Source organism: Polistes fuscatus, unplaced genomic scaffold (genome assembly GCF_010416935.1).
Source record: "Polistes fuscatus isolate 324 unplaced genomic scaffold, CU_Pfus_HIC Scaffold3, whole genome shotgun sequence".
Taxonomy (NCBI): Eukaryota; Metazoa; Arthropoda; class Insecta; order Hymenoptera; family Vespidae; genus Polistes; species Polistes fuscatus.
In genome coordinates, this window is record NW_025113107.1 from 4906631 (window position 1) to 4926278 (window position 19648).

General features: G+C 29.2%; 2 protein-coding genes across 4 annotated transcripts; both read left to right on the plus strand.

Annotated features, from left to right (window-relative positions):
- The first annotated feature begins 92 nt into the window (after window positions 1-92).
- LOC122520029 (pachytene checkpoint protein 2 homolog) lies at window positions 93-2404 on the plus strand. Its single transcript, XM_043639918.1, has 6 exons — window positions 93-490; window positions 685-832; window positions 924-1115; window positions 1203-1430; window positions 1508-1855; window positions 1927-2404. Exons 1-6 carry the CDS (start codon window positions 441-443, stop codon window positions 2194-2196), a joined length of 1236 nt encoding a protein of 411 aa, XP_043495853.1. The 5' UTR covers window positions 93-440; the 3' UTR covers window positions 2197-2404.
- Window positions 2405-2503: 99 nt separating this feature from the next.
- Window positions 2504-18390, plus strand: LOC122520030 (mitochondrial carrier protein Rim2). Of its 3 annotated transcripts, none has more exons than XR_006304431.1 (7): window positions 2504-2919; window positions 4979-5164; window positions 5376-5650; window positions 12913-13031; window positions 15956-16178; window positions 17165-17655; window positions 17712-18390. XR_006304431.1 is itself a non-coding variant. In XM_043639919.1 (6 exons), the coding sequence occupies exons 1-6, from the start codon at window positions 2879-2881 to the stop codon at window positions 17437-17439; spliced, it is 1119 nt and encodes a 372-aa protein (XP_043495854.1). In that variant the 5' UTR covers window positions 2504-2878; the 3' UTR covers window positions 17440-18390. The 3 variants fall into 3 exon arrangements, 1 of the variants encoding a protein (XP_043495854.1); XR_006304430.1 differs by having other exon boundaries at window positions 17728-18390; XM_043639919.1 differs by having other exon boundaries at window positions 17165-18390.
- Window positions 18391-19648: the final 1258 nt, after the last annotated feature.

Sequence of the window (19648 nt, forward strand, 5' to 3'; positions counted from 1 at the left end):
GTCAATAACGCGTATATTAAATAATTTGATTAATGGAAAAGAGAAAAATGACGCTCCTTACGTAAACGTTGCTTGCGAATGAAGCCTAACGTCCTCTGCTTTCAAACTTCACGTGTCTCCATTCCCACTCCTTCTTACTTTCTCCTTCTCTTTTCATTTCATCAATTGGACTATACTTTCATTTATTGTTTCTCCTTGTCTAACGCATTACAAGCCGTGCGCGATGAATTTGAACTTGTGGTTTAAAGTAACAGAAAAAAAACGGGACAAGGTGGGCTAAGAAGACGACGAACAAAGGACAGTTTATATCTAATTTTAACAGTAATCGTTTATTTGTTGTATCAGATAATTTGTTTTGTCTAATTTACTATTCAAAGTGAAAGATATTTTATTTTTTAAATAACTTGAAAACGCATTAATATTCAAAATAAAAACAAACGATGGATTCTACTGATATATTACACATAGAAATTTTACAAAAATCTGAAAGGTAAGATCTATCTTTTAATTGCTTATATATATATATATCTTTCTAATGTTTTATAATAGCAACAATATTTATGGCTCTTTTTAATTTAGATTATTTGAATGAAAACATAAAAGTATTTTAAGATTGTTATTAATAGTTTGTTTTACTATTAGTTTTATTGTAAGTTGTTATCACACATATTGTTTTTCTTTAAGTGCATTGTCAGAAGAGGAAATACGAACAATCGTAGAGAATGAAATAATTAAATTGGAGGAAGTCGTTTTAGACGTGGAATTACCTATTACCTTATCTGATCATTTTAAAGATCATATTGAATCTGTATTATGTGCTTGCAATAACAATGTACGCTTCAAGTATCTTTAATATAATGGAAAGTATCATTACTATTTAAAATTATTTTTATCATTTTTGATATGATATTTATGTATCTTAGAAAACACGTATGAAAATTACTGGAGCCAATTTACAATATCATATATATAGAATGACAGAAAGCGAATCTGCAATGTCAATTATAGAAAATGGTAATGAAGAATTACCAGCAGCAAATCAGTGGCTTTTGCCTTCTAAAGAATTTCATTATCTGTGGGAAAACATGCATTATGATTCGAATATAAAGCAAAATGTAAGCTAAGTGTATATTCTTTCTTCTTTTTTCTTTTTACATTTATTTGTTTTAATCAAAATTTCTTTTTTCTTTTTTTTCTTTTAGTTATTAAATTTTGTAGAAACAGCATTAATATTTTCTGATAATCAAATAAATCCTAATATCATATCATGGAATAAAGTAGTATTACTACATGGACCTCCAGGCAGTGGAAAGACCAGCTTATGTAAAGCGTTGGCTCAAAAAATTGCAATTCGTTTTGGACATCGATTTACATATGTGCATTTAATAGAAATAAATAGTCATAGTTTATTTTCAAAGTGGTTTTCTGAGGTAAATTATCTCTCTTCTATTGTTATATAAAGATGGAAAGTTAAGTATCTTACAAATAAGAATTTATTTTATTTTAGAGTGGAAAATTGGTTATGAAATTATTCGATGAACTTAAAACTATTCACAATGATTCTAACCGGTTAGTTTGTATTTTAATCGATGAGGTAGAATCATTGGCACACACTCGTAAATCCTGTGTTAATGGAACAGAACCTACAGATTCTATACGCGTGGTAAATGCTTTACTCACCCAACTGGATCAAATGAAGCATTATCCAAATGTTTTAATTCTTACAACAAGTAACATGACCGAAGCCATTGATTTAGCATTTGTAGATCGTGCAGATATAAAACAATATATAGGCCATCCCACAGAAGATTCTATATACAAAATATATACTGCTTGCATAAATGAATTAATGAGGGTACTTCATTATTATTTTATATCGCATAATAAATAACATATCACATAATAAGTAATTGTTAAAATTTTCAGACTGGACTGATAGAGATGGAAGAAATACACAATCTTGCTTATCTCAAAGTTCATGGTTATGAAGAAAATTATGAGACAAAACGCTCTTTAATACTGCTGGAAATAAGTAAACAAAGTTACGGTCTAAGTGGACGTACATTAAAAAAGATACCATTTTTAGCAAAAGCACTTTATATACATTCAAAGAAATCTACATTGGCTCAATTTTTGAGAGCTATGCATTATGCCATAGAAAAGCAGAAAGATGAAATTTTGGAACAACAACAATAAAAAAAGACATCTCTATTTTTGTATTAACACGAAATACGATTTTTAATCATGCAAAATGTAAGCAGATATATTTGACTATTAATTTTACTATTACGTGTTTTAAGTATTTTACAATAATTCTTAATCTATTTATTTACGCATTAGTAACAATAAGCTAAAAAGAGAGTTAGAAAAAAGATATTAAATAAAAAAGAACTTTTGTACAAAAGAGAGCGTGTTTTTGAATTTGACAAGGCGCGTCATTGGCGCTTTCTGTCGGTGAATTGAAAACGCCAAGGTCTCCCACTCTACATACAGTCGTTTGGTCGAAGGTGCGTAGTGGGGATGAAGCTGCGGCATAGGTAACGTAATGCGCATCAGTCAGTTGTTTTGAAGCGGTCGTACGTGTCACTTGGATTATTCGGTTTGCGATTAACGCAGTGTTTTTCTTTTTCTTTTCCCTCGTGGATACGATCGAGATCGTGTTTAAAAGCTAATATTAGATAATATCGTAATATCTCGGTGACAGGCCGTATGAGATATTTAATCATAAATTATTAGTGAGATTTGAAATAACGTTCGGTGAGAGTGTTGTTTTCGAACGATCTCGTCTTATTCATTTTATCTTCGTTTCCATTTCTTATTATTGCAAAAAGTTAATGATACCAAGATTGTTAAGTCATCGAATTCGTTTCTAAGAAGGATGTTTGATCGCGACACGGCGATACATCTCATTGCTGGAGGGTAAGTTTTGACGCATTTAGATCTAATACTATAACATTCTTATCGTCGTAATATTGTTAATTTATCATTAATTTTTTGTTCTCGATTATACTTGTTTTATAATTAAATCATTCAACAATTATTTGTTATTCTCATCGAATCGTCGGAATTAACATATGTATGTATTTTCCATTTCCAATGTGTATACACGGTGCATTTTGCTGCGCAGTGTGAACCAAACGATTTGATTGGTTATTCCTTTCCGAAACATAACGTCTGGCCCGGTCTCTCCTTGCCCCTCTTCTTCCTCCTCTTCCTTCTGCTTCTAACCTTTTTTTATTTTTTTTCTGTTTCACACGACTTTTTTTACGTCCAAAACAACATATGTAAATACATAATACTAAAGTACCCTTTTATAAGAAATTTTATTATAATTATTTAATCATTCGTTTTATAAAATCCAATTAATTAGACATTTTAAATAATCGTAACTTAGTAGGTCATTTAGAGATATAAACAATTTTTTAAAAAATTTATTCGTCATCTTGTTTCTTTTCTTCTTCTTTAGATTTTTGCTACTTCTCAAATATTTAATAATTCGAAGAATTAACTGTTTGTTGTCTGATATGCGTGCTACGTCGTACTTGTGCATGCAGCTTAATTTATAACCGGCAGATAGAAATTACGTGTCTAGATCATAAACTACTACAAATATCTAGGACATTTAGACATCGTTTAATAAATATTATCAGTATTCTAATCATTTTCGTAATCAAAAATAGTTTTAATTGAAACTTTTTATCAATTTGTTGGATTTGAAAAATGAAAACACTATTGACTTAGGTTAGGTTTTTATCATTATTATTATTATTATTATTTATAATGTTTTCGTATGTAGTTTCGTTAAAAAAGAAAAAAATTGTAGATAAAAATGATTAATTAAATGATAATTATTATCAAAATAGTTGCACGTAGAGTATAATATTATTAATTCTAGAAAGTTAACATCAATTCTTCACGGTCTCTTTCACGTAACTCGTATGACGAGAAGTAATATGCGTTTTAATCATTAAAATTGCAACTTCAGGTGCAACTATTTTTCTCTACCAACGAACGTAATCATTTTTATTTCATTGAAGTGTCTTATGAAAATGGTAAACAGTTAACATTTGGATATTATAAATCAATGAACCGTTAATAAAAAGTTTGTTTGTATGTTTTTGAACGATAAACGCATATCACACAATCGTCTTTAATTTCTGTCGATTAATCGAAATTCAAGGTTCGTTGGATTGTTTTTCATAGTACTGTGTCGTATTTCTTCGAATACAGAATTTATTGCGCATGTAGGTATATATACAGATTTTTATGTGAAATAAGAATTATTATTTACGCAATGAATATTTAACTTCATTCGTGCAATGACAATTAATAAAATGATTGTTTGTTTATAGAAAATGGCGTAATAAAATTCGTTAAAATTTTGGCGCGCAGAAATTGGCTCACATCTAAATAAACATATTGAACGTAGCAGTTATTTTCTTCTTTGCATTTGTTTTTATATATTTTCTTGTCCCTCTTATAGTTAGTCGTGTTTCTTTCGGTAACACATATGTGTCGTATTTATCGGTCGTTCCCTCTCGTATATATATACACGTGTATGCATTTCTAGTTCCTAGTAAGTAGGTTTGATGCGCTGTCTCTCTGGGGTCTTCTCATAAAAATTTCTTTATTATTTCCAGTCTATGAAATATTTATCAGAAACATCTCATCTAAACATCATTTTTATATTATTATTATTATCAATTTAGAAAATCACACATTTATTTAAAGTTTGCATACACTTGTTACAATCTTACCATGATCATGTTAGAAAATTTTATACTGCGTTGTTAGAAATCGTACTGTTATTGTTTTTGTTTACATCGTTCAAGTAACTTTTTTTCTTTCTCTCCTCTGTAGTATGTAAAAACACGAGAAATATTGAAAACTCTTGTTCTGTTAATAATAAAGAGGAATACGATTTTGTTTATATTTATTTATTTATTTTTGTTTTTTTTTGGGGGGTTGTTGAATATAGTGTTGCTGGTACAACAGGAGCTATAGTGACCTGTCCACTTGAAGTGGTTAAGACACGTTTACAATCCTCTTCGTCTGGTTTCCACCCGCCACCAGTGAATAAAGAGTTTACGTCCGGTCATGTCACGTGTAAAAGTTTTCCAACACCGGAGCAAAGGAGGAGATTGTGTACAGGAGGATATCCAAGGTAAGATTATCAAAATAATTTCTATCTATATATTTATATCGTATTTCAACGTTGCAAAAACAATTTAATATTAAACGTTACTTAAACGGAGCTGTAATATTTGAACGAACAGCAAAGGGGCCTTGCCCGTGGAGTTCACGGAACTGCGAATTAAGGGTTCAAATCGTATATTAATATTTAATTTTTATTCGGTATTATTTTTTGTTTAAAGGTGTTCCTTTCTGGCTCTTTCACATTGCGGCGTGTCGACACCACCAGGTGGTAGTCCACACGCTTATCCAACACCCGGTATTATCCAGTGTATAAGATACATCATTAAGAACGAAGGTGTGCGTGCCCTTTTCCAAGGTCTCGGACCAAATCTAGTTGGTGTTGCACCTTCCAGGGCAATCTACTTCTGTGCATATTCAAAAAGCAAAACTGCTTTTAACACGATACTACCCCCGGACACTCCGATAGTCCACGTATTTTCGGCATTTGGCGCTGGTAAGAACAGAAATTAGATCCTTTTCAAATATATGTATATATATATATATATATCCATACACGCACACACATACACAATGGTGGATTAAAACATTTGAAACCTTCTTTTTTTTTTTTCTAATTATTTTGATGCTATGTCGAATGATAAAAGTGAGTTGCTTCTGTATTAGGCTAAAAACTTTTCAATCCACTCACGTATATATATGCAAAGAAAAAAGAATATATGCACATTTAAAAGTGTCTCTATGTACATAATATATACGTTTGAGTAAACGCGTAATGTATAATGTAATTATTTTTATCGTTATTAGTCTGTAAATAGAAAAGATACTTTAATAGAAACTAGATAATAAATAGTAAAAATATTTTGGCTTATACTTTTTGGAACGGCGCCGAAATATCGAACGATTTTATCCTTTAAATTTTTGATATACATATATACGTATACGTAACTAGTTATCACGTGTACAAGAACGTGTTTTTAACTTGTTAAATATTTTCAATTTTACCGATAACTGGTTAATAAATAGTTATATTATTGAAAATTAATAGAAAATAATTAATATATACAGGGTGTCCCACATAACTCTAGTCACGATTTTTCAAGTACTTGCGATAACCTGACAAAAAAATACTTTAAACAAAAGTTGATCTGTTTTTGATTGACCATACATTGCAATAAAAAAAGTTCGAAAAATAATTTTTTTTTTTAACGTTTTTTAAGGCTACCTTTAGTTTTTTAAATGGCACTTAGTATTTTTGACTTTACAGTATTATAACCCATATTATATAATACGAATTCAACGATATAGTATACTATGGCCTTCGGATGACCTTGAAAGCAAAGAAATGAAAATTTCAATAAAAAATTACTTTACTTGTCGCCGACGAACAAAGGGCATAAATGCTTTTAAAAACAAAAAACTTACTTATGTGTGTTATTTATTGTTAATTAAACAAAACACAAACAATAGCACAGTACTGTTTCCAGCCTTTTTGCGAAATCGGTAGCGATGAAAACATTTAATGCTCAGTAATTTAATGCTCAATTTAAAAAAAGAAAAATTAATTTTTAGACGCGAGGATTTTTCATTTTTTATTATGAAGCGCATTGTACGAGAAATCGCGTTATATGAAATCTTATATCTTTGCCGCGTTATAAGAATTCACGTTATATATATCTACTGTACGTTATAATATATTTGTATATGGGATAGATTGAAGAATTTATATTAAACTTATAAGTGGAAATGGTAGTTCATAAATATAACGTATCCATCTTCCATCTATCTTATTTTCTCTCGTATAATTTATCCTTTTTTTATTTTATTTTATTTTCTCCAAAGATAAGAGTACATAAAACATGCGTTTGCAAACGTCATTTAATTTTTATCTACCGTTAATATCTAGTTTATAATTATGGTGTACTAATCTGCCGACTCGGATAACCTCCGTTATACTTGAACTGATTTCGTATCATCAATTTCAAGAACCGATAGCGTGATCGATTGTTTGATGGAATGTTTTTGATCTTTTTCTTTTTTCGTTATATTTTGTTTGTTAATTGAATTAAATTTGATTAGATATTCATTTATTTATTTTCATTCATCAGATTAATATGCATTTTATTGAACGTAATTCTGTGCTTTTATTTGATTATATTTCTTTTCATTTGTAGATCGCATTTTGAAAATTTTGTATTTTTCTGTTTAATTAGTATTCGTTTGTCGAAATAAGTAGGACGTTTCTTTTTTTGGAATTATCGTGTTCGTGAGAAAGACGTTTGATAAAAAACTGTTCGTTAAGAACGCGTATTTCTAGATACGTATGCATATTGGTTTTTATTTTTTTTTCCTTTAATTTTGCTATTAGAAATCGGTCAATTTGATAAGAACAATGAATGTCTCTTTCGATGATATTTTTTTTCTAACTTTCTTTATTTTTATTTTTTACAATATTTCTTAATATTTTTCTTCAATAAAACAACAATGTTAGTAGAGACCATATAGATAAGTTATCTGTTCTCTCTAATTGTAAGAGGGAAAATTGGACTTCAATCGGGAATAAGATTACTTCCTCTGAAGATTTCTTCGCGGGGAGTCATCATCTTTATTTTTCTATACTGATAGTAGTTGTATATATTTGTTTTCAAATTTATTTATTAATTAGAATTCACATATATTATTTAGATAGAATATCTACGAATAGATGTTTGATTTATCTCGACGAAATAATTACTTTATTTGATTACTTTTAAATTATAGACAAACGATTGTAATTTTATTGAATGTTTTACAGTAAAATAATTTGAAAGTTGAGAAAAAAGCTGCACAATACAATTATCTCGTTACATCCATTTGTTGATATTTTTTTGTATAGTTCATTGATAATGTGTTATTAGATAATCCATCCATTCGTTAACTTAATTTCGTGATTTATCTATCTTTGATGATACTTATCGTAATCCTTGTCTTTTATTATACAATGGAAATTATAATTCCACAATATAGTAATCGTTAATCTTCATTATTTATTTTATTTTTGTTTTGAAGAGAGAATCATTTTAAAAGAACATCATTGGAGAAGCTTAAGATAGAAAATATAAATACTTGCCTTCGTGTTAATGTTCCCTTTTCCCTTTTTTAACACGTGATGATGGTCACGTAGGCATTTCTCATCTTTTATTCAGTCGGTCTTCTAATTTTGTTGACTTAAAAAAGAAATAAAAAACAAAATAGAGATCTTCGACTCTACAGTTTTGTAATTCCAATTTTTTCACAATATTTATTTTTATCTCATTTACGTTTTTGCAATAAAATACTATTTATTGCAACGAACTACGACAAAAACTAGAGTTGCGATCGTTTAAAATTTTTTAAATAATTTTTATATAAATCATCGGTTTCTAAATTTTTGACAAACGAATATTTTCATGGATAATATAAGGTGAGACAAAAATTGAATAGATGAAAAATGTTTTGAAGGAAAACAAAAAGATTCGAAAAAGATACGATAAAATCAGCGTGGCGCCGTATTTAGATTCGATCTCGCATTGTTATTATTAACAAGATATATATTATCTGTATGTTTCGCGTGTACGTTCTTTGTCTATCATAGATAATACACAAATTACAAAAACATGCTACTTATAGCTTGAATTTGATCGCATTACGTTATACAATCTCTCATTTTCATTTTGATCTTATATGAATACAATGGGCGTTTAAATAAGTCGCATGCATGCTTGTGAATGCATATATATATATATTTAGAAAATAAGTATATATATAATCATTATATTATGTGTTCCGATAGAATCTGTTTATTCACTTGTTTACCAACTCTTAGCTTTGGGTCACCTTGACACTATCTTCTTCGTTTCATCTTCCTCCTCTATCTAGCTCTACCCCCTCCATTCTCTTTCTCCTCTTCGTATCTACAGATTAGACAGGATGATAATGTATTATATAGTAGCCCTTTTAATATCAATTTAGAAATGAATCAGAAATTCTTCCATGTGTCTGAAAATTTGCTTTGCACCCCCTCCCTCTTTCTCTTCTTCATTCCTTAACCCTCCTTTTTTTCTTTTTTCCTTCCACGCTTCTTCATCTTCTTCGGGGTCAGGAACAACGACCGAGAGAATGTGTGTGTACGAAGCACATTAGATTCTATTTTTAAACAGTTTACTGCTTGGCTGTAATTCAATACTCTCTTTCTCTTTCTATCTTGTACACAGTCTTGAGAACCTGTGTATTTATTAACATAAAAAATGTTAATAAATTTTAAATAGGATTACGTATGCACGATCATTATAATTCTATTGTGTCATGTAATGTGTAATGAGTTTTTGGAAGGTAAAGTGTTCTAGTTTCATTTTTATCTATACGTTTTGCTTACTGAATTTTTTGTTCGCATATTTTGTAATATCAGTGGGTTTTTATTATTATTGTTCTTTTTTTTTTTCAATACAGTTTTCCAATAAAATTTGTTAATTGTAGGGATTCCCTCGATATATTTGATAGCTTATAAATTTATTCTGTGTAACGTTTCATATCAACACACGTTCGTAGCAAAATATATTGCACACAAGTAGATATATTTATTTTTAGAATCTCTGATAATGGATGTGTTTGACACAAGGAGAGGTCTATCTACTTTTATCGAGTCAAACACGTTAATGTAACACGGTAATCGTTCGTTCAAGATATTTATCTTGATAGAAAGATAGAACGAATTTCAAACATTTCTTTCGTAATAATGTTTTTTATAATACTACTATAATAATTATATGCTATTCAAGATGATATTGCAATTTGAACATTATGTAATTTGTTTTTTTTTAGTAATACTGCTATACAAAAAATTAAATTACTCACAGGATAGTAATTTAGGGTATTTTTGTTATACCTCCAAGCATAATTATCAAAATTCACATAAAACATTAAACGATTGATCGAAACATTTTTATTTATTTTATTTTCATACTTGAGTTCTTCCATCCTCATGAATAACCAATTGAAAGCGTTGAATGATCATTCAGGAAAGTTCATTAGCGTATCTGTACATATACACACACACGCGTATGCATTATGTATATATATATATATATACGTGCAAATTAATTAGTTTAGCAAAATTATCAAAGTACGTTCTCTCGTAGCATGTTAAAAGTCCTCCTTTCTTTGTATTAGTTCTTTAAGTTTACATACTCGTACACGTATGTGTATATGTATACGTGCATGTGTTGTTTATGCACGTATACGGTTTCATTTTGCATGCTCACAATTGAACTTCCCGTGGCGTGTTACTTTAGTAATAAGATGCACGCATATATGTTGTGTGTTATTCTTCGGACAACGTGTCTTCTATCTTGTTTTTCAAATTGGTTGCACGTGAATAAGACGAATAATACATCAAAGTTTGAACAAAGTAAGAAGGTTACTCGTAAAAATTAGCGGCTTTCTTGAAAAATTTCAAATATATGCTAAATATGCAATCTTTTTTTTCCTCCTTGATAAAAAAACAAAATAAGAGGAAAACATAATGAGTTGGTCTACCTAGTTTCGCTTGAAGGTATCACGGAAAACAGTTATTTAATTCAAACAAATGATAGCTATTACACAAAATGTCTGTTCATTTTAGTGATAAGCAAAATTGGATGTTCTTTATACATTTTTGAAGAAGTATTATTTCAAAAAAATATTTTTTAAATTAAAACAATTGCAATTTTTACGTATTGTATAATAAATTTGAAATTGTATACAATTAATGATGACCCCCGTAATCAGTAAATTACGCAAATGCATTGAGCATTCTGTAAGTAAATAAGAATTAAAAATTATAATTATTATAACTGTCGTTGCAAAAGTAACCATGTAATTTAAAGTGTTAACATTTCGGAAGAACCCAAAGTTTTATTTGCCTATTGTTATTAGGATATGTTAGAAAAGACTTGTTGTTGTAAACTTATCATTTATTAGCTCCTTCATTAGCTCTATTCTTTCATCCCTGACCCGTCTTACTTTGTCTATTCTAAACAGGTAGATATGTATATTTATATATTATATACTGTAACTCTCTATTAACACTTCACCAGTTATTCACCGATCTTATCTATCTAATCAATGTAAATGAGTAGAAATATTCATCCTCATTAATCATAATATTATTACCAATGATAACGAAGTTATATATAAATAAATATATAAAAAATAAGACCACCATATAATATCGAAAAATTAATATCATAAATCAAGATGTAACATTGCAATTTGTTTGTTAATATTTTTCTATAATCTATTTATTAGATTGCTCAGAAATTTTATTGCAATTTATATTTCTAATGCATATACATTTTTTTTTAAACTGGCACGAGAACTTTCAGGATACTTCTTCGCAGTTAGATTTGCAAAAAATTGTTTAATTTATATATTGAAAAAATATAAGTAGACACAAAATTTTTTCCGGCAAAGCAAATAAAACGAAAACGATGACTATTTGTGTTGCATCAAATTGCACTTGTGTCGTAATGTTGTGATTAGCGTAACATAATACGAATATTGCCAATACGTCGATAAAGAAGATACAAAGAGACGAAGACAAGGATTATAGGTAGAGTATGGCAAATATGTATGAATGTATATTTTGTGTGTGTGTGTGTGTATGGTGCATTGCTCCTGTGGTCGGCCTCTAAGTAGGTCAATGGGGCTGCTTTGAGAGACATAAGCCAGTTCTTTCTCTCTCTTTCTCACACATAACACACACTTATTCACTCGAGTTCAGTTTTAAAAGCCAGCAGCTAGCTTTGTAGCTTCGTCGTCGTCGTCGTCGTCGAAGTAAAAGTATGTATCTTATATCGAATAATTGCAAGCTCGTGTATAAGTTTCTCGAAGTTTTCTTGTTTCATTGTTAGCTGTTATCGATCGTTTCTCGACAAACTATAAATTATATAACGAATCTATCTATCTATATGATTGTTTACTCATATCTGTTAATGCACTGAACATTTCCCCCAATAAGTTGCAATCATTGTAATGTTAAATTCAGGACTAAAGCATAAGGATCAAATTTATATAAGCATATTCTCGATATGATCTTATTTCGATATCGTTTATATTGTTTTATATTATATTTATATTAAAATTGAGTCTGCGCATATATATTTTTTAAATATAGAACAATAAGATACTACGTAATAGTAGAGATATTTACTTATCATATATATACAAGCATATATGCACGTATCTATTTATCTATGTTAAGAGGATACATATATATATAGGGGTAGCAAAATTGCTTCAGTTAGCTGTACGATGATAAAAGCGTTACGAAAGTAACGATCTAACTAAAAACTAAGTAATTGAAAGATCGTTTATACACGTATATATATATATTCAAGTTTTTACGCGATAACTTTAATCGAAATGTTTACACGAACTCTTACGGTTAGCAGGATTGATCATGGTTGGAAATTGATTGATAGGATGATGATATAATATTTTTGTATACATAGAAATTTTCAAGGTAATATATTTATTCGATATTAGTTCACTTCTTGCGGAAACGTCGAATTTAGAACTTGGCATCATAAACATGATCTATGTATTTCCTTCGATCGGTTTTGCCAGAATTTAGTTAAACTTGTGATATCATTTCTCCTTCTCGTAGAAAATATATACATAAGAAAATAAATTATAATCAAAAAGGAAGAAAGACAAGAATTATTTGAAATAATACGACGTGTATTTTATATTTCGTTACAGGTTTCGTGGCATGCACATTGACAAATCCTATTTGGTTTATCAAAACCAGACTACAGCTAGATCACCGAACGAACAAAATCACTTCGATAGAATGTATGCGGAGGATATATCGACAGTCGGTAAGGATAATCCAATTCGATCTTTATATATTTGTTTCCTTTTTCTAAGATTTAATCTATTCAAGGAGATCCTAATACGCACCTGTGCATTTGATTTTTTCTTTTTAATTTCGTTTTTCAATTAAAATCGTTGCCTTGTTGAAAGACAAAAGTAAAACAAATCAAAATCTAATAGATATATAATAATATATATATATATATTTCTTCTCAAGAAGAAAAACATAAAGTTTATCGTACAAAAATTTGAAAAGTTCTTTTTCCCCAGTTAAAAAAAAATGTTGCTTGAAATTAGGTTAGCGGTGGTTGGCAGTAGTCGTTATTGTATTCGTCATCTCTTTTCGATTTTATCGTTGAAAGTTCTTTGCCATCGATATATCTGGATCGTTCATGTTCTTTTATTCATACTCTTCTTCTCATTCTCCCTCGGCCAACATTTCTCTCGTCCTTCAATAATTTAATCCGAACTGTCTGTTTTTTTCCTCGAAAGACAAGATATTTCGAGGAGGAACATGTCTATGTCTTAATCTTTTCTCTCCCTTTTTCCCTTTTTTTTGTCATTTAATCGATATAAAAACTTGAGTATAAATAACAAGGGGACCTGTGTATACATAATATTGACTTTGCCATACTCCGTGTATATCGTCATGTATATTCATATTTTCGGCAAACATCGTTTAATCGATCAACGCAATCATTAGGTGTCCGTAACAAACTCCTCTCTGGCTAATTTAAAATTAGAGCTTCTTCATAGTTTAATCATAATATTCTATAATTAAATACTACGACGCAAATAAATTTAACGAAAGAGAGAAATTGCAAAAAGAAGTTTTCATGCATTTTGCCTATTGCATAAGAAAAATCTATTTTTTTTTTTTTTCGATATATGTATTTTTTGTTTGCAATCGATTGAAGTTCTTTAATTAGTATCATAATCGTCGTTTGAAATGATAAATGGAAAAAAAGTAAGAGGGAGGAGGAATGTTGTCTCAACGCAGGAAACAGTTAAAAAAATAACCAATTCAATCAAAGAGGTGTTGTTTGCGAATGCATTTAAATTTCGCGTTGAACTCATATACGCAGGTATGCGTACATATATATGTATTATTGCTTAGGATTGCGCACACTGATATTAAGATTGTGGTAGTTGGCGGACGTGAGCCAGGTTTAAAATGGTCTTCTTCAAGCTACGAATAGTAATTCAAGACAAAAATAATTTTTGTAAAACGCGTCTGGTAGGCGGGCTTCTTCTTCTTCTTCTCTTCTTTATATCTTCAAGACGATGCGTGGTACGCACCGAATTAAAATTTCAATTGCAAATACGTAATAAGTATTTTATCCTTGCATCTTTGTATTATATTTCTGATATTTTTTTCTTTTTTTTTTGGGACTATTTACAGACGGTTACGTACTGGATAGATCCAAAGTTTTTAGATGGTCCCCAATAATTTCTAGACTTGTAGTTTTACAATTTTTAGATGAAAATAAGTTAAAACAGTTTCAAAACAAAAAAGTCATTGATTTAAAGAAAAAAAAATATCTTAAGAACTGATTCCACTATGTAATATCGGAACACGGTTGTTATCGATTTACTTCCATATTCGATTTGTTTCAATCATCTTAAAATATTGTCCTTTGATATTTTACTTACATTAGTTTAGTTTAACTAGATTCAATTTTAATCGTTTCCGGTCTATTAACGGCAATAGTACGTCAGTATGAACTATCTCATAAAGGCGCCAATATAGTATAGTCGTCTATTTTGCGAGCATGCATCGTAAATACGAACCTGAGAATGCTTCAAGTCAGTAAACAATGAGATACTTGTATATATTTTAAACATTTTTGACCAACAATCTTAATTAATCTAATTAATACACATCGATGACAATAAACGCTATTATCACGTTTTGTATCGTTTAAAAAAAAAAGAAAAAGGATTTTTTTGCGCATTCACAAATACTAATTTGTTAATTTGAATAATTCGTGAAAATAGATAAAATCTGGCTGGCATTGTGTTTTGATCTATTTGCATTCAAATTTTTATACATATATTTAAATATTTAACAGAGTCGTATATTTTTAATTGAAAACTCAATTTATCTTTCCAAGTAATTCTTGCATTTGAATTATTTATATGTGTGTTGTATTTCTTTTTCGTTTATCTCATAAGATCACATTATCAAATAATAAATGAGGATTCAGATTAAAGACACGATTTTATCTCCCTTTAGTTTTCTAACATATATAACGTTGTTGAACTTGTAAAAGATTGTGTCAGTGTAGATGTGTGCGTTGTGTCTCATTGCCAAGTCCATCATAAATGGACCCCATAGACGATGACGACGACGACGACGATGACGACAACGACAACGACAACGATGGCAACGATGGCAACGATGAGGAGACGACCTTGTTGAGAAACAGCACGTTATTATGTCGAGCTCTTGTGATCGTTCATTCGAATATAATACTTGTAATTGTTTCAGAGTAGAAAGTCATTTACGACGTTAATGGTCTCTTATAAATGAATTTGTCGATCCTGCAACACAAAGCTTTTTAATGGGAAACTATTGAAGGGGGAAAAAAATTCTTGAACTTTCATTTGAAAATTTCTCTATACGTAAGAAAGAAAAAAATAAACAAACGGCGGCATCTTGCTAAATTGTTGCACAAATTGTTGAGAATAAAAGTGAAATTAAATTTTTATTTAAAAAGAAAAGAAAGAAGAAGTAGTAGAAGAGAGTTATATTTAATTATAAGTTGAAGTTAGCGTCGTTTCTTGAATTTTAATCTCAACGATATTTGATATCGTAAAATTATTTTTTTCTTTTTTTTTTTTCTTTTTTAAATACTAATGACATTTATTTTTCTTTTCTAATTATTTTATTTTTATCTTTTTTCACACCTTTCTTTTTCATTTGCAGGGTTTCCTAGGCTTTTATAAGGGTATTGTGGCGTCCTACGTAGGTATAAGTGAGACTGTGATACACTTTGTAATTTACGAAGCTGTAAAGGCATGGCTTGCGGCAAGGACGAAAGTTCCTTCTTCAAGAGGAGACGACAGAAAAACCTTACGTGATTTTATAGAATTTATGGTAGCTGGTTCGTTTTCCAAAACAATCGCTTCAACGATAGCTTATCCTCATGGTAAGAAGAAGAGAATAAAATAAATATTATTTACAACTCTAATTTACGTTTAATTACGAATAATAAACAAATCAGGAAATAAAAAATAAATCTAGAAGGAATGTGCGAAAAAATGATGCTTCCAGGAATAGAACTGTAAGTTCAATATGGCAGCTCTAATATACGCATTGGTATTTTGTATAATGTAAATACATACGTATTTCCTTAGCTAAGAATTATGTTCAGTTTATTTTCATTCGATTGAATCAGTTAAAATAATTCAAAGAGGCATTCTTATCTCGTAATTATTTTTCGTCCAGTTAAAAATTTATCTTTTATAAATCTCAAACCTCAAATTTCAATTTGCAAATATATTTATTATCGAATTCAAGGCATTACAAGAGAAGTTGTATAATTGAAAATTAATTAATAGCATATAAAATAAATTTAAATTATCATTAGTATATATATTTAATGATCTTTACAGAGTAATTATATAATTACTCGTTGCGTAATAATTATCATTAAATCGTGATAAAATATTCAATACTGATCAAACAAATTATGCTTATTGTACGAATTATTATATTAAGAAAAATGTAATATCTACTTCTTAAATGCAACTATTGAATATATATTCGATTTTAATATTAGAAAGAAAATCGTAAAAGAGTGTAGACATTTATATCGTTCGGTTTTATATTAATTATAACAGATATATAGTGTATACGTGTTAAATCATCACTCTCGTCTATCACTTTTGTAAACGACTGCAAACAAGATTCTGCCAATTGTTCTAAAGATAGTACGAACCTATATATTTCGCGTGCCAGCCATTCAACCAACAATTACGTATTAACGTATTAGGCTTCCATATCCTATTACTCGAATATAAGGAGTATCATTTAAAAAAGAAATTTTAAAATATTAGATAATAAAAATGAATAATACACATAAGAAGGATATAAGTATATAACATGCCTGACAACATATCATTTTACTTTTAGAAGTGGCAAGAACACGTTTACGCGAAGAAGGTACAAAGTATCGAACGTTTAGTCAAACTTTATACACCGTATATAATGAAGAAGGAACCAGGGGTTTGTACCGTGGACTTGGAACTCATTTGGTAAGACAGATTCCAAATACAGCTATAATAATGGCCACTTACGAAGCCGTAGTCTACATCCTGATGCGACATTTCCATTCAACTACTGTAAATACAACGAACACAAGAACACAGTTTTATGCTGAGACTAAAGCAAAGAGGGAACTGGCCTAGGATTTGCTAAAAGGTCCTGAATAAAGGGCCTTCGTTCTAAGTGCTAACATTCGTGTTCTGAGGGGCCACGTTTCATCAGGTCTTCATTGTCCTCCTCCTCCTCTTCATCCTCATTATCATCGAGGAAATATTAAGAGACAGCATGGAAGAGATTATGATGGTGAGACGTCTTTTGGAGCACAATTACGATTGTTACATTGAAAGTAGCACCAAAAGGTACCACAACGTAGAACAACGCCTCAATCCTCTAGAAAGTCTAGCAAAAAAAGTAGTCCTTCATCCTTTCAGGTAGCAACTAAAACGCGTACGCATGGAATCCTGTTGTCTTGTGTACCTTGTATACCAAACAGGCCAATACCAAGTGAGGGCTGATTTAAAGCTGGAACAATATGCTGACACACACGTTGCTTCTCTTCCTCTTTTCCTCTATCTCTATCTTTATCTTTTTCTCTCTTTCTCTTTCTCTTATTAATGAAAATACATTTTTTATCTGTGACGGAAATGGGAGATACGATTATCTTATATTATATTATACATATACATATATATGACTCTTTAGAAAAACTATATTCTCCGATAATTTAGGATTTTCTATTCCTTTTTGCAAAGTTGCTGTTCCGCCACCATGTATATGTATTATATTTCAAAGTAATCGACAAACGATATATAGAAAACGAACGAATTGTTCATTGTTAAATTTTCTTTATTTTTTTTTTTTTGAACAAATTTTTATGCTTATAAAATTATATTACGTTATTATTATCATTATATTTGTTTGTATATTTCGTTGTATTTGACACACGCGAGTAGGAAATAGATTTAAATTTTGTTTTATTTCTTTCTCTGTTATATTGAGAAAAGAGAGATTGTGTTCTAACACAACGAATTCTTTCTTCTTCTTTTTTTTTTCTTTTTAATTTTATTCTGTTATTATTATAACAGTAATGTTAATTTTTGTCAGGAAATTTTTCTTTTTATTTATCTACCTCTCTTTATCTCTTGGCGGTAGAAATATCGAACATTAAAATTTTTTGTTTCCTTTAAATACCTCTTTACATTTATTATTACATCTCGACGATTTGATTCTTATTCATTAATTTTAATTTGATCATATATTATTTTTTATATTCAATACTACATTGCAAGATGTAAGAATCTCGAATTGTATTGAATAAATGATTATAATTGAATAATAAAAGAGGCCGTGATAAAATATACATACTATTCGTTTAAAGCTTGCAGTTACTATTCCGTGTAATATTGAAGATATCGATTATTAATAGCGATAACAAATGATAAAATAAAATCTATTTTGTGAATATAAAAATACACATATTATATCATATGCCGTATACTAGATATTTAAAAGTACGTTTAAACAAAAACTTTACAAAGATTTCTAATCAAAGTACCCCAATGTATCCTTATTTTTCTTTTTCTTTCTTTTATTTTTGTTCAGCAATTCTTTTTTATTTGTATAGAATGAAAGAACATTGACACACACACATGTGTATATATAATAATAAATTGTAGATTTGAAATTGGTAGATACACAGTCATTATTATTATTATTATTACTATTAAGATAATATGATGTAAATACACATAAAAATCCACATGAAATTCTTATTAAATATTTAGATAATATCATATATTCTGCTGCCTAATAGATTTATTTGCTATTATTTGGGACAAAATTATATTATATTAAAAATAGAACCAAAATGTGTTAACATATGCGCATATTTCTAATGATATTAAAGTATTCGATATAATAATAGTATAAATTGGGTCAACAGTTTCTAAGTGGTTTTTTTAAATCATATATTCTTTCTTGAAATTTTTTAAGCTAGTTTTCTATTAAGACGGTTAAACTACGATCCAATATAAAAGAAATTAGTCTATTATGCACATGCATGTATATATACGGACGAAGAATATCAATTGATTATTATACTAGTACATCCTATATATTTGAAATTGGAGAATCAATATACTTATTTAAAAATCAATATCGTTACAAAACTAACTAGTCGTACAATGTATTACCTATATTTTTTTTCTCAGGTATACGTTCCACCTACGATCAATGTTTTAGTTTGAAAGAAAAAAGAAATATCAGACTAATAAAATTCTTTGTTCGCGCGAAATGATGGAATCTGCATGAGATGATGCATAAGAGATGAAAAGAAATGAAAATTATTTTTTA